The sequence below is a fragment of the Gorilla gorilla genome, chromosome 4 (genome assembly GCF_029281585.2).
Source record: "Gorilla gorilla gorilla isolate KB3781 chromosome 4, NHGRI_mGorGor1-v2.1_pri, whole genome shotgun sequence".
Classification (NCBI taxonomy): Eukaryota; Metazoa; Chordata; class Mammalia; order Primates; family Hominidae; genus Gorilla; species Gorilla gorilla.
In genome coordinates, this window is record NC_073228.2 from 49,556,262 (window position 1) to 49,572,156 (window position 15,895).

Sequence of the window (15,895 nt, forward strand, 5' to 3'; positions counted from 1 at the left end):
TATTACAAAATGATTATTTTGTATCTGGGATTACAGGCGCGAGCCACAGCACCCAGCCCAGACTGCTTGCTTCTTTTTTTTTTTTTTTCTGAGACAGGGTCTTACTCTGTCACCCAGGCTGGAGTGCAGTGGCATAATCTTGGCTCACTGCAACCTCTGCCTCCTGAGCTCAAGGGATCCTCCCACCTCAGCCACCTGAGTAGTTAGGACCACAGACAGGCATGCACCACCACGCTTGGCTAATGTTTTGTATTTTTGGTATAGACGGGGGTCTCACCATGTTGCCCAGGCTGGTCTCGAACTCCTGAGCTCAGGAAATCTGCCACCTCAGCCTCCCAAAGTGCTGGGATTACAGATGTGAGCCACCATGCCCAGCCCAGACTGCCTGATCCTTAACCTGGTTCCACCATTCTGGACAAGATGACTAACCCCTCTGGACCTATTTGTAATATAAGGATAAATGACAGTAGCCAACTCACAGAGATGTTGGGAGAACTAAGCGAGTTAATTGTATAAATAAAGTACATAGAACAGAATCTGGCATAAAGTTAGCACTCAATAAACTTTATCTGTTATGTTTCCTTATCAACCTCATAAACTTCAGGGAGTAGGGGCAGTATTTACTTTCTGGCAGACCTTTCTTGTAAGGATCTTGGACTTGGTCCTTGGGAGCAAATAGATTATCAAGGATGGGGCTATGCCTAAGCAGTAGGGTTCAGTTCAGACAGATCAAAACCATTTCTGGCCAAGCGCAGTGGCTCACACTGTAATCCCAGCACTTTGGGAGGCTGAGGCAGGAGGATCACTTGAACCCAGGAGTTCAAGACCAGCCTGGGCAGCATAGTGAGACCCCCATCTCTATTAAAAAAAAAAAGAGACTATTTTCTTTCTCCCTGGTTGGGACCATTTGATTCTGTGAGGGGCCTGGTTCCCACAACGCCCTCTGAGAGCCCAAATCCAGTAGGAGAATGCAATCTTCCCTGAATATACAGACTCCGGAGTTCAGGTGTGAAATAGCAGAGCTTACCCTCAGGAAATCCATTGATACGGTGATGATTTGAGGCCTTTGGAGGTCGAACCCTGCACCCAGGATGAAATAAATCTCTTAGCAGAGAAACCTGCAATAGCTCCCTTGAGCATTCCTTGGTGCTGTGACTGGCTCTGTTTAGACTTTCTTGAACTATAACCCAAAACCTTGCTGACACTGAGTTACTGGATTCCAGAGCTGGCCTAGTCTTGTTGTGTTACTGCAACTTGTGTGCCCTGATTGCTTAATTTGATAGTGACCCTGCCCATCTACTCTCAAGTTGCAATTTGATGCCATAGAGCAACTCATGCTGACTTGTGGTCTGGTAGCCAATGTTCATTCTTGGCCAACTCTGAGTCTTTCTGGTTCTATGCTGATTTTGGGCCTCCGTTTATGTGCTCAACTCTGCCTGTGCCCCTGTGGATGCTTTTAAGTCTCCCTATCCCTAATGGGACTCTTGGTCAACTCAAGAGAGAGCACTTTTCTTCCCCAAAGGGAAAATGCAGGCACAGAGAAACCAAATTATTTGTTTAGGGAAACAGAGCTAGAAATTTAGTTGGGCCAGAATTAGAAACTTCAGATCACATTGCATCTAAAATATAGTAATTAACAAGACTTCATTCTTAAATAAAATGTTGCTTTAATAAAATACTGCACATATATATTTTTCTTTTCAAAGATGTTATGAGCAGGATGGTTGTTTTGAATGATAATGTATGGTATACTATATAATTAGTAGCAAAAACAAGGACTTTCAAATAAATAGGCTTCAGCTTTTTTGGGGGGGTAGGTGGGTGGGGCAGAAATACTCTGCATATCAGCTGAGATTGAAAAACAGGCAAGGAGGGCCCGGTGCGGTGGCTCATGCCTGTAATCCTAGCACCTTGGGAGGCCAAGGCAGGTGGATCACTTGAGGTCAGGAGTTCGAGACCAGCCTGGCCAACATGATGAAATCCCATCTCTTCTAAAAATATAAAAATTAGCCTGGCATGGTGGTGCATGCCGGTAGTCCTAGCTACTGAGGAGGCTGAGACATGAGAATCGCTTGAACCAGGAGGAAGAGGTTGCAGTGAGCCAAGATCGTGCCACTCCACTCCAGCCTGGGTGATAGGTGTGCCGTCTCAAAAAAAGAAAAAAAAAGAAAAGCAGGCAAGGAGGAGTTGGCTAGCTGGACATAGTGGCTTGCACCTGTAGTCCCAGCTACGCGGGAGGCTGCGGTATGGTGGGAGGACTGCTTGAGCCCAGGAATTCAAGAGCAGCCTGGGCAACATAGTGAGACCCTGTCTCAAAAAAAAAAAAAAAAAAGAGAGAAGATGTTGACTTTTCCTTTAAGAATGTGCTCTTGGTTGGCTTGGGATAGAGAAAGGAGTCATATTTACCCTCTGGGAATTAAAAGTAACACTGGAGTGACCTGAGAGAGGAATCCTGGCCCTCCCCTTGTCATTTTGCCCAAGATTTCAGAGCCTAATTGAAACATACAAAAGCACCACCAGAGTCGCCCTCTAGCCATCTGAAGATCCAGTGGGGTGGATGTGGAGCCAGTGGAAGAATCTGGAAAAAGCAGAGCTGGGCTTATAAGGAGGATGATGTAATGTGATAGAGGAGATGTCAGCTATACCTGAATGTTTTGACCTAGTGCAATATCTGGGTCACTGCAGCCATTCAGAAATCCAAGGAAATACGATGAACATGTATGCACAGTAAAAAAAATACTAGAAGCAGAATTACCCCACTAAGCACCTATTAATTATACTTAAGCTAGTCCCCCATTACTGAGAGTGCATTACTATATAATTAAAGCCATTTAGACATGGCTTGGCATAGCACTTGCATGATACGCCACATACTAAAAACTCGTCCTTAGGCAGCCTTCTTTTCCTATCAGATTCAGAGCTCCTTTCTCCTTTTCTTGGTAAGAATGAACACAGGTAGAAAATTCTCAGTTAGGATCTCCAGCCTGGGCTTGTGAGCTGGCCCTACCTGGAAGTCTTGCTTATGTATATGTGACGGAAGAATAAGTAAGTCTTCAGGGGAAAATCCAGAACAACCCAACTTCTAGCAACAGGTCTTTCTCAATAGCTTCATTAGCTTTTCAAAAACATCACCCAATATGATTAGGATTGTAAAAGAGGACCACCTGAGCTGACAGCACCTCTGGCCTCAAAATGGGCTGGCAGAAGACCATTCAAAGATAAAATGGGCTGTTCCAGTGGGAGTGAGCTCCCTACTTGTGAGAGTATTCAAGTAGAGAGAGGAGGACCTCCTGGCGGGAAACTTGCATATGGTGTACGTGATATGGCACCTCCATCTGAAAGAGTCTATGCTGAGGGCAGGCTGGAGTCACACATGGGAATAAGCCAGGCGACCCTCCAATCTGCCATCCGTGATTTAATTCCACAATGGCAGAATGGATGGCATGTCACTTGCTCCAAATACCAGTGCCCATTGCTTCAAATAGTAGTCCTCCTCAATCCCTGGCATGGTTGTTGACTTTAAACACCGAAGACTCCACATCTCTTACAACGACTTCTTGTGCGGCTGGCCCAGGACCTGGGCGAGGCAGTAGGGGATGACACTGACGGATGCCAGGGGCACTACCGCACTCTTGCAGAAGGACAAGACGTAGAAGACCAGCTCGACTTGGGATGGGGGTTTCAAGGAGTCAAAGACGTGCAGGAGGACGAGGGAGGCTACAATAGAGCTGAGGCGGAATGGGAGCCACTTGCTGAGTTTCCCCTTGCAGCTCTCCCTGTACATGCTGGAGTTGAGAGCCAGCCCCAGGCCAAAGAGCGTGCCCAGGTTCTTGAGGAGGCTGGCAAAGGGTGTGGTGTCAATGTGGACCCATTCTGGCTGCTCGCACCACCTCTGGGCTTTCTCCAGAGTCCACAGGAGGTCTACACCCAGTCCCTTGAGCAGCAGATAAAATCCGATGGCGAAGCTGAACAGGAAGAAGGTAATGAGAAAATATTTCTTGAGGCTGGCATTATAGATGCTGTGGATGTGGCTGAAAGTTTCTGCAACAGCAATGCCTGAGTGGAAGAAAGCATGACTGTGAGAGATAGGAAGGATTTGGGACCTTTGCTAGAGGTGTGTTTGGAGGAGTGGGTGACATGCCATCCGTTCTGCGACTGTGGAATTAAATCACAGATGGCAGATGGGAGGGTCGCCTGGCTTATTCCCATGTGTGACTCCAGCCTGCCCTCAATATAGACTCTTTCAGATGGAGGTGCCATATCACGTACAATCTCCCACCGTATGCAAATTTTCCTACCAGGAGGTCCTCCTATCTCTACTTGAAATACCCTCAGAGGTAGGGAGCTCACCCCCACTATAACAGTCCATTTTATCTTTGAACGGAATTGATTGCTGAGTAGTTCTTCCTTGTCTGTGTGAAACTGGTCCCCCTCTAATACCGTCTATTTTTCTCAGTTCTTTCTGCAGGAGTTAGTAAGTGATGAATCTAGTCCCTCTGTCACACATTTGAACACAGTTATTCTCTCTAACCTAAACATTCCCAGGTTTTTCATGTGATATGGCTTCCAGGTTCTTCCTCAAACATGGAACCCAGTACTAAATGCTGTGTTACTTTTGTGATTACCATGAAACCATTATCTCCCTTGTTCTCAACATTCTTCTTTGAATGCTGCTATGTTCCGTTCTTACAAATCTCCAGGGGAGAAATTCCACAGTTTTGTTAAGGTCTTATATTCCAGTGCCTCCCACAAAATCTTTCTTATGCTTAACCTAAATCTTGTCTTACCCTTGTTAATTGGATCTAAGAAAACACATATTCAGGCAGGGTGCGGTGGCTCACCCTTGTAATCCCAGCGCTTTGGGAGGCTGAGGCGGGCGGATCACGAGGTCAGGAGATCAAGACCACGGTGAAACCCCGTCTCTACTAAAAATACAAAAAATTAGCTGGGCATGGTGGCGGGCGCCTGTAGTCCCAGCTACTCGGAGAGGCTGAGGCAGGAGAATGGCGTGAACCCGGGAGGTGGAGCTTGCAGTGAGCAGAGATCGCACCACTGCACTCTAGCCTGGGCGACAGAGCGAGACTCCATCTCAAAAACAAACAAACAAACAAAAAAACACATATTCAAAACTCTGAACCTATAAAAGAGATCAACTGCAGTTATCTATTAGGTTTGCAAATGAATGTATTTAAATGAACAGCTTTCCTAGGACATCGTGTTAATTTGTTAAATTTGGCAGATTCCCTGAAAAGTAAATTAGGGCCTGTTGAAGATCAGTAAGAAATAAAGATCGTAAAAAGCTCTGAGATTTCAAGCTAATTCAATTTGGTGCATTAATTTGATGTATGGTAACTTCTACACAATTCATTCTATAGATCTGGGCACTCCTATAGAAATTAATCATTTCAAGTTGCTCATTCTTGACTTTCAACCCACAGAAATGCTAACAGTACTGATTACACACAGGATGTGGCTGGAATGCTGGGATTTTGTCCTGATTAGGGGGAGAAATGGAATGGGGTTTGGGGGAGGAGGAAGGGAGTCAGATCAGCCCATACCTGACATGACTCCAGCAACAACTTGATGAGGAAAATGAGCAGCAAGGTAGATTCGTGACAGACAGACATTCAGCTGCACAGCCCAGAATCCCAACCACAAAATGACATTCAAGCACCTGCAACAGAAGAGGCAACCATAACAGAACACAGGTGCAGATCCTTCAGCAAAGAAAACAGCCCCTGCAGAAATGCTGGAGCCTGGCAAACTTAGGTGCTCTCAGTGGAATTTTTGTAAATTAAAGCCGGTACTCAAAAGTCCAAAGATGCCTGTTGGGGGCTGGGTGCAGCGGCTCAGACCTGTAATCCCAATACTTTGGGAGGCCGAGGTGAGAGGATCACTTGAGGCCAGGAGTTCAAGACTAGTCTGGGCAACATAGCAAGACCCCTGTCTCTTTAAAAAAGATCAAAATTGGCCAGGCACGGTGGCTTATGCTTGTAATCCCAGCACTTTGGGAGGCCGAGGTGGGTGGATCACTTGAGGTCAGGAGTTTGAGACCAGCCTGATCAACAGGTGAAACCCCATCTCTACTAAAAAAAAAATTACAAAATTAGCCAGGTGGGGTGGCTCACGCCTGTAATCCCAGCTATTTGAGAGGCTGAGGCAGGAGAATTGCTTGAACCCAGGAGGTGGAGGTTACAGTGAGCCGAGACTGCGCCACTGCACTCTAGCCTGGGCAACAAGAGCAAAACTCCACCTCAAAAAAAAAAAAAAAGAAAGGCCAGGCATGGTGGCTCATGCCTGCAATCCCAGCACTTTGGGAGGCTGAGGCGGATGGATCACTAGGTCAGGAGTTCAAGACCAGCCTGGCCAATATGGTGAAACCCCATCTCTACTAAAAATACAAAAATTAGCCAGGTGTGGTGGCACGTGCCTGTAGTCCCAGCTACTCGGTAGGCTGAGGCAGAAGAATAGCTTGAACCCAGGAAGCGGAGGTTGCAGTGAGGCGAGATGGCACCACTGCACTCCAGCCTGGGCAACAGAGCGAGATTCCGTCTCAAAAAAAAAAAAAAAAAAAGCCTGTGGCAAGTGGTTAACCCTTGTGTATATGAATTTTAACTTCCCTATTTTATCTGTTTGATAATTAAGGATTTGCATGGGCTGGCGCGGTGGCTCATGCCTGTAATCCCAATATTTTAGGAGGCTGAGGCAAGCCAATTGCTTGAGATCAAGACCAGCCTGAGCCTGGGCAACATAGCAGAACCCTGTCTCTACAAAAAGATACGAGAAATTAGCTGGGTGTGGTGTGTGGCCTGTGGTCCCAGCTACTCAGATGGCTGAGGTGGGAGGATCGCTTGAGCCTGGGAGGCAGAGGTTGCAGCAAGACATGATCGCGCCACTGCACTTCAGCCTGGATGACAGAGCGAGACTGCGTCTCAAAAATAAAAATAAAAAGGATTTGCACTGTGGCTGCACACCTGGAATTCTCTGTAGTAGGAATATCTTCTGTTTCTCTGGTTATTTTAACCTGGATGGGTGACTCTGTGGTTGGTACAGACATGGGTTTTTATTTAAGCCCTGCTGCTACTTCACTACCTGATTTTTATAAGTCCCTTCATGGTGTTGGGCCCTGTTTCCTTATCTGTAAAACAACGGATTGCACTACTGGATCCCTTTCAGCCCAAACATTCCCTGACTCTGAGGTTTATCCCTATCCAAAGTGCCACAACTCTTAATCAGCGCCTGCCCAGGTGTGGGAGCGGGCTAGGGGGATGTGAGGAAGAACACGTGGCGTGTCAGCTACAGAAAGAGCCACCTCCTGCCCTCCACCACCTACACCCCAGTGGTGAGTTCTTACCGAAATCTGTAGGTCGGCTTTATCTTTCCCCGAAAGATGGAAAGAGTAGATGTGACCATCACGTAGTATACACCTGCTGTGCCCATGGCATGGCCAGAGGGGCTCCCTAAAGGGCAGGAAAGAGAATGGAGTAAAGGTGAAAAGGTCCTCATCTGGGAGACAGCGCATCATCTACCCAGCCACCCAGCCATCCCCCTATCCACCCATCTACCCATTCATCCATCCGTTCACCCCCCATCCATCCGTTCACCCCCCATCCATCCACCCATCTTACCATCCATTCGTTATCCATAATTCATTTATTTAACAAATTTCCATCTCCTATGCACCAAGCATTGTGCAAGGCTCTGGGAATACAATGGTGAGCAAAGCCAGAGAGGGGCCCTGCTCTTGCAGTTTAATACAGTCTGGAGATTACACAAAGAATCAGCATACTGGGCGTACAATTACAAACTGAACGGCCCTCCACATTTTCTGTTCCTTCTCTCCTTGCACACTCTGTTCTGGCTACACTGGCCTCATTGCTTTCCTTTAAACACACCAAACACGTTCCCACCTCAGGGCTTTTGCATTGCAATCTTCTCTGGCCAGACAGCCCTTCACAGCTCTTCTGTCAGAAACTTACTTCCTCACATCCTTGAAGACTTGACTCAGATCTCATATTCTCAGTGAGTCCTACTCTGACCACGCTATTTAACCCTGCCTGCAACCGGTTCCGTTTTTTTGTTTGTTTGTTTTTTGTTTTTTTAGAGACAGTGTCTTGCTTTGTCTCCTAGGCTGCAATGCAGTGCCATGATCATAGCTCACTGCAGCCTCGACCTCCTGGACTCAAGCAATCCTCCCGCCTCAGCCCCCTGAGTAGCTGGGACCACAGGTGCACACCACCACACCCAGCAAATTTTTTAAATGTGTTTTGTTTGTTTGTTTGATTGTTTTTGCCCAGGCTGGTTTTGAACTCTTGGGCTCAAGCAATCCTCCTACCCTTGGCCTCCCAAAGTGTTGGGATTATAGGTGTGAGCCACCATGGCCGGTCTGGTTCCCATCCCATTCTTAATTCCTCTACCCTGAGAGATAGAGGGTCCTGAGATGTGCCACCCAGACCTCCCTCCTGAACTGCAGGACTTATTTCGTAGCTGTTGAGAGTGTGATGGTAGATGGCTCTCTGCTCTCAGCCTTCTCCCAGCATTGCACTGGGCTAAAGAGAGTCGCCTTGATCAAGGTTACGCTCTCCCCAGGGTGTGATTCCCTTGTCCCAACTCGGGCCAACTCTGAGGAGCCATCCCCAGCTTCAGAGCTCGCTGTGGGGTTGGATGAGGCAGAATCACAACCGGACCTCTCCTTCTGCCCTGTTCCTGTTCCTTCCCTTCTACAAGTATAGTTCCCCAGAGTATCTAAACTCCTGTATGTGAATCTCCATTTCAGCCTGCTTTCCAGGGAACCCCATAGATAAATAAAGGCTTTCTTCCCTCCCTCCCTTCCTCCTTCCCTTTCTTTCTCCCTTCCTTCCTCCCTCCCTTCTTCTTCCTTCTAACACTAACTAATTATATACCTTGGGTAATTCACTTAAACTTTTTTTTTTTTTTCCCTGACAGAATCTTTCTCTGTCACCAAGGCTGGAGTGCAGTGGTGTGATTTCAGCTCGCTGCAACCTCTGCCTCCCGGGTTGAAGTGATTCTCCTGCCGCAGCCTCCTGGGTAGCTGGGATTACAGGCGCCCGCCACCATGCCTGGCTAAGTTTTTGTATTTTTTTATTAGTGACGAGGTTTCACCATGTTGGCCAGGCTGGTCTCAAACTCCTGACCTCAGGTGATCCACCTGCCTCGGCCTCCCAAAGTGCTAGGATTACAGGCGTGAGCCACCGCGCCCGGCCTACTTTCTGAGCCTTAGCTACTCTACCTAAGGAGCAGAGATAATAATTTGCTTCTGTTAAGACAGAGGACTAAATCAAATAACCTCTTAAAGCCACTTTCAACTTTCCAGTCTGTGCCTCCATTAATTTCAGGGAGAAATTCATCCTTGATAACAAGCTGTTATGATGAAAGCAAACATATTTCCACAAAAGATGTTTGGTCCTTCTTTCCTTCTCCTTTCCTTCTCTTCTTCTTCTTCTTTTTTTTTTTTTGCCTATAAACAATCATTTTCTAGTATTATATGTGTGTGTGTGTGTGTGTATATATATATATATATATATATTTTTTTTTTTTTTTTTCAGATGGTGTCTCATTTTGTCGCCCAGGCTGGAGTGCAATGGCGCAATCTTGGCTCACCACCTCCCAGGTTCAAGCGATTCTCCTGCCTTAGCCTCCTGAGTAGCTCAGATTACAGGCATGCACCAGGACACCCAGCTAATTTTTGTATTTTTAGTAGAGACAGGGTTTTGCCATGTTGGCCAGGCTGGTCTTGAACTCCTCACCTCAGGTGATCCACCTGCCTCAGCCTCCCAAAGTGCTGGGATTACAGGGTGAGCCACCATGCCTGGCCTATCCTACATATTAATAGTTTACTTTTTTTTTGAGACAGAGTCTCGTTCTGTCATTCAGGCTGGAGTGCAGTGGCCCGATCTCGGTTCACTGCAACCTCTGCCTCCCAGGTTCAAGCGATTCTCCTGCCTCAGCCTCCCAGGTAGCTGAGACAACAGGCGTGTGCCATCACGCCTGATCAATTTTTCCATTTTTAGTAAAGACAGGATTTCGCAATGTTGGCCAGGCTGGTCTTGAACTCCTGACCTCAGGTGATCTACCTACCTTGGCCTCCCAAAGTGCTGGGATTACAGGCATGAGCAACCACAACTGGCCTAGTTTACTTATTTATTATAATTTTTGTATATTTCACCTCCTCTATTCAGATTTCAGCTCCACAAAGGCAGGGATCTTTGTGTCTGTGTTGTTCACTGACAGAGGTATCCCTAGCACATAGAACAGTGTATAGCTCCCAGTAGGTGCTTGGTAAGTAACAGCTGAATGAGTGAATATGCTCTGAGGTAAATGTGTGGTCTGTGAGAGCGAATAACTAAGGGACCTTCCCTAGTTTTGGGGTCAGGGAAAGGGTCTCTGAGGAAGGGATGCTAGTACCTTAGAGAGTATTGGTCTTAGAGGGCAGCTGAGACTTTAGGGTGAGGGAGGGGCTTCCTATTACATACCGAAAATGAAATCTATCATTTGATTTGACAGTAACCATCTGGCTGTAACTAATAAAACGTAGGCACAGAGAGGGCGAGGGATTGTACGGTCAGCTCAGGAGGGCACATCCAGTGGGCCAGGCCATTGGGAAGGACCCCCAGAAGCTCAGGCTTCTGCCCCCTCCTTTCTCAGGACACAGCGCTGCAGGGCGGTGACTCTCACAAGCCCTTTGCCCATGGGTGCTCGTGCCTCTCTGGACTCCATCCAGGTTCTGTAACAGGCAGATTTCCAATACTACTGTGCTATTCAGGAAAGTATTGCAGAAGTGAATTAATTTGTGCCAATTGAAGAGCGTGACAAAAGTACAAAGGAATGGCTCTCCTCATGTCCCCTCAAGGTCAGTTTCATCCATAACAGATAAACGAGGTCCACCCAGCTTCTGTCTGCAGGGGGTGGGATGCTTACCTGGTCCAGTCTCACAGGTTACAGGGAACTGCTTTATCAGGGGCACAGAAGTGTTGCTGTAGTAGTCGGTATCCAAAACCCACCAGTATGGACGCTGTCCAAAGAGAATCCTATGGAAAAACAGAACAAGTTTCTGGGGTTACTGAATGAATGCTTTTGCCCAAAGCCTACACCTTCAAGAAGAGTGTAGCCTGAGAAGGATTTCACATGTTGCCTCTAGAAGGGAGAACTGGGTGGCTGGGGAGAAGTGTGAGAGGGAGATATTTCATGACACTTCCTTATGTATGTAACTTTTGCATTTTGAACTGTTTGAATGTATTATCTTTTTTTTTTTTTTTGAGACAGGATCTGGCTCAGTGACCCAGCCTGGAGTGCAGTGGCGCAATCTCGGCTCATTGTGACCTCTACCTCCTGGGCTCCTCCCACCTCAGCCTCCTGAATAGCTGGGACTACAGGTGTGTGCCACCACATCCAGCTAGTTTTTGTATTTTTAGTAGAGACGGGGTTTCACCATGTTGCCCAGGCTGGTCTCCATCTTCTGAACTCAGGCAGTCCTCCCACCTCAGCCTCCCAAAGTGCTGGGATTACAGGCATGAGCCACCGTGCCTGACTGTATGATCTATTTAAACACAAATAATGAAGCCGACTGTATGATCTATTTAAACACAAATAATGAAGCCCAAGATTCTGAACTCCGGGCAGGCGCGGTGGCTCACACCTGTAATCTCAGCACTTTGGGAGGCCGAGGCAGGCAGATCACATGAGGTCAGGAGTTTGAGACCAGCCTGGCCAACATGGTGAAACACCGTTTCTACCAAAAAAATATAAAGAATTAGCCAGATGTGGTGGCGCGTGACTGTAATCCCAGCTACTCGGGAGGCTAAGGCAAGAGAATCGCTTGAACCTGGGAGGCGGAGGTTGCCATGAGCCGAGATTATGCCACTGCACTACAGGCTGGGTGACAGAGCGAGACTCCATCTCAAAAAAAAAAAAAAAAATCCTGAAATCCATAATATGGCAGCTATGTGACTTTTTTTTTTTTTTAACCTCAAGAAGTATTTGTCCTGGAAGAATGCATGTGGAACTACAGTTTGAAACTTGGACTTGCATATACCATGGGTTCCCTCAGGCCTCAGGGAATCTTGCATTTCCTCTGACATCAGAGAATGCACTCCAGCCCCTAGGACGAGCCCCCCCAGGAAACATAGCCTGCATTTCCATCAGAATTGCTCTCTGTAAGGATGTATATAGCTTCAGATGCTTGTTCTGTATCCTCTCTACTTTGAAACAGAGTATCTCAGACAAACCACTTCCCCTTTAAAAGTACTAGATATATCTTTCACTGTGGAAATAGGTGTCAACCGCCAGTCAGGATGCCTTTTATCCCCTGTGATGGTGGAATAGTGATTTCTCACCGAAATCAGGGAGAGCCACTAACTCTGGCCTCTATCAACCCAGAGAGATTGCATGGTTCTTCAATGGAGATCAGATGTTTGGAATAACACTTCATCTTTTTATTTTTTAGAATCATGCGGCTGGGTGTAGTGGCTCACGCCTGTAATCCTAGCACTTAGGGAGGCCAAGGCAGGCAGATCATGAGGTCAGGAGTTCGAGACCAGCCTAGTCAACATAGTGAAACCATGTCTCTACTAAAAATACAAAAAAAATTAGCTGGGCATGGTGGCGGGCACCTGTAATCCCAGCTACTTTGGAGGCTGAGGCAGGAGAATCACTTGAACCGGAGAGGCAGAGGTTGCAGTGAGCTGAGATTGCACCATTGCACTCCAGCCAGGCAACAGTGCGAGACTCCATCTCAAACAAACAAAAGAAAGAAAGAAGGAAAGTGGCCAGAATGGGAATGTTTACGTGATAGAAACTGGCAAATGCTAAACTCAGGGCTTTCCCCCTGCTCCCCAGAGAGTCAGTTTATCAGCACTGGACGTAACATAGTTCATAAGAACATTGCCGCGGAAGCCAGCCTGCCTGCCTGGGCTTCCATCCTGGCTCGGCATGTACTAACCTTGTTGGCCTAATCATTTAACTCAGCACCTTGGTCTCTGCATCTACTGTTTCTGTAAATAGCAGTAACTACCTCACAGAAAAACACATAGCACATGGACTGGCACACACTGTTTAATAAATGTTAACCCTGATTATTATTAAGCTGCCAGAGATAACCTATTTGTAGATTATAAAACAGAAACTCAGATAATTGATATGACTTGCCAAGGACATGTAGTTGGTGGGTGGCAGAACGAGGGCTGGAGCCCAGTTCCCAGGGTGACTTTTCATTACCCCACAAAACAGGCTGTTGAATCATCTGTGTGTTTCCTTTTTTCATACAGCATACATCATCTTTCTTTTTTTTTTTGAGACAGGGTCTTACTCTGTTGCCCAGGCTGGAGTGCAGTGGCATGATCTCGACTCACAGCAACCTCCTCTGCCTCTCACCTCAGCCTCCTGAGTAGCTGGGACTACAGCGCCAACACGCCCAGCTAATTTTCATAATGTTTTTGTAGAGATAGAGTTTCGCCATGTTGCCCAGGCTGGTCTTGAACTCCTGAGTTCACCCAGGAGTGATTCGCCCACCTCGGCCTCCCAAAGTGCTGGGATTACAGGTGTGAGCCACCATGCCTGGCCCCATACATCTTTCTTTATATTACCTCTTCTGCTTCATACTAATAAAACTCTTTGCTCAAAGCCTATATAACTCAGACTTTTCACGAAATTCAACTGTCCTACCCTTTAACCCATATGAAATAGGCTTTCCTGTATTTTCAACTCACTGGTAGGATTTTTTCTGTCTTCCCCCTTTATGTAGATGATCCAAAGTCAGAGAGAGGGGTTGGGAGCATGAGTAGCCCGTGGCTTCCTGAATAGCCTGGGGGAAAGCAACTTCTGATGGACAGACATTGAGAGAGCGAATGCCAGCCTCTTTTCTTGCCGATCTCCTCTCTATATGGTTCTTACCACTTAAAGACGAGGTTGAGCCAGTCTCCAATCACAGCTACCCAGAGGAGTTTAATGCCCACAGCTTCCTGAAGATGGAACCAGATGGGGAAGAGGACGTAGAAGGCATTCCTGAGGTCTGCGATCACGGACACCAAGATGAACCAGTCCTGGGAGTCTTGGTAATTCACCTGGAGGTAATGTGTTGACTGGATCCCAAAGTCATGGAGAACATTCATTCCTTCCTCCATCCTCATTTCCTTGGCACCTCAGGAAGATGTCAGCAGAGCCCTTGCAGTTATTCCAGGCTTGGTGGTGATTGCTCTGCTATGAGTCTGTGCCTTGCCCCTGTTTTATATGCCCTGTATCCAGTATTCAGGTCAACCCAGCCCTGATCTTTGGACTCAAAAACCACGTTTGTCTAAAATGTATTGATCAAAGGTGCATCACCAGTAGATTGATGCAAACATGTTCAGGGTGATTTACGTAAAATAGAAAAACAGGCACACAAAAACAGCCTGATCGGCCATGTACTCAGCAGGGCCAATGATTAACTTTGGCATGCTTCTTGGCAGTGCAAGGGTCTGCCCTCCTGGTCCCCGAAACCAGGCCAGAGACACAGGACAGAGTCTACATCCACGATGATTCTTGCAAAGATGTCAGATTTTCTATGCCTGCAACTGCACTTATTTGGGGACAAAGAAAAATCTTGCTGCTCTAGCTACTCACGTTTTAAGTTCTTAATTTTAAAATTAGTAAAGTTCTGGCTGGTTGTGGTGGCTCACACCTGTAATCCCAGCAATTTGGGAGGCTGAGGTGGGAGGATCCCTTGAAGCCAGGAGTTGGAGACCAGCCTGGGCAACAAAGCAAGACCCTCGTTTCTACACAAAAATTTAAAAAATTGTTTAGGTGTGTGTGATGGTGTACCCTTGTAGTCCCAGCTATTCAGGAGGCTGAGGCAGGAGGATTGCTTGAGCCCAGGAGTTGGAGTCTGCAGTGAGCTATTGTCCCACCACTGCACTACAGCCTGGGCAATCGAGCAAGACCCCAGTCTCTAAAACAAAACAAAACAAAACAAAAGAAAAACAACAAATAAAAAAAGTAACTTCTATTGTATTGAGGACTATCATCTTGCTGGTCTTTCCTTAACTGTATTAGAGTCTAGGGTCTGCCTCTGGTTTGGGAGATCAACCCCCTTCCTGGTATTGGCCTCATGTCTCTTAGGGCCAGAAAGTAATCGTTTTTGAATGCAGTGATTAATTCATTTAATGACCTTAAAGTTACAGCCCTTGGTGTTGTTTTCTTTTTTAAATTTTCTCTCTCTTTTTTGAAACAGGGTCTCACTCTGTCTCCCAGGCTGGAGTGCAGTGGCATAATCACGGCTCACTGCAGCCTCAACCTCCTGGGCTAATGTGATCCTCCCACCTCAGCCTCCTGGGTAGCTGGGACCACAGGCACACGCCACCATGCCTGGCTGATTTTTCTATCTTTTGTAGAGATGGGGTTTTTCCATGTTGCCCAGGCTGGTCTTGAATTCCTGAGCTCAAGAGATCTGCCAGTCTTGGCCTCCCAAAGCTCTGGGATTACAGGTGTGAACCACCATGCCTGGCCAAGTGTTTTAACTCATACGTTTAAGCAAAATAATGAATGTATAGTCTTACTGTGCAACAATATGATGAATGTATGGTTCCAAATAAGAATACCAGCAAAATGGTAACTGGAGACTTAAAGAGTTTGAAACTTTCAGTTATTTTTGAAAAAGGGCTTCTATATCTTGAGCTTTCTTATACATATGTGTGTAGATATACAAAAGAAAGCTCAAGATACACTGTGTGTGTGTATATGTGTGTGTGTGTGTGTGTGTGTGTGTGTATACTATATATCAGCCTACAAATAGTAGAGAGACCAAAACCCTAACACTTGGGTCACGGAGGACTGTGAAAGGAACCAGGGAATGAATCAGGTAACGAATTCATGCATTTTAAAAAATAGAGCTATTTAATCATGC

General features: G+C 46.6%; 1 protein-coding gene across 2 annotated transcripts; it reads right to left on the reverse strand.

The window, feature by feature from the left end:
* Nucleotides 1–1,650: 1,650 nt before the first annotated feature.
* Nucleotides 1,651–14,247, reverse strand: G6PC1 (glucose-6-phosphatase catalytic subunit 1). 2 transcript variants are annotated; one of them, XM_019028613.2, is made up of 6 exons: nt 13,909–14,144; nt 10,939–11,048; nt 9,932–9,937; nt 7,355–7,377; nt 5,559–5,674; nt 4,011–4,056 (listed from the first exon to the last, which is right to left on the reverse strand). In XM_019028613.2, the coding sequence occupies exons 1-6, from the start codon at nt 14,142–14,144 to the stop codon at nt 4,011–4,013; spliced, it is 537 nt and encodes a 178-aa protein (XP_018884158.1). The 2 variants fall into 2 exon arrangements, with proteins under 2 accessions (XP_018884157.1, XP_018884158.1); XM_019028612.3 differs by lacking the exon at nt 9,932–9,937 and having other exon boundaries at nt 1,651–4,056; nt 7,355–7,460; nt 13,909–14,247.
* Nucleotides 14,248–15,895: the final 1,648 nt, after the last annotated feature.

Bases quoted from the DNA above. Each gene is read 5' to 3' on its own strand.
- G6PC1 (XM_019028612.3), bottom strand. From the start codon at position 14,144: ATGAGGATGGAGGAAGGAATGAATGTTCTCCATGACTTTGGGATCCAG. The intron at 11,049-13,908 runs GTAAGAACCATA...GTTTTTCCATAG, and splicing joins CTCAACCTCGTCTTTAAGTG to GATTCTCTTTGGACAGCGTC. The intron at 5,675-7,354 runs GTAAGAACTCAC...CTTCTGTTGCAG, and splicing joins AAGCCGACCTACAGATTTCG to GTGCTTGAATGTCATTTTGT.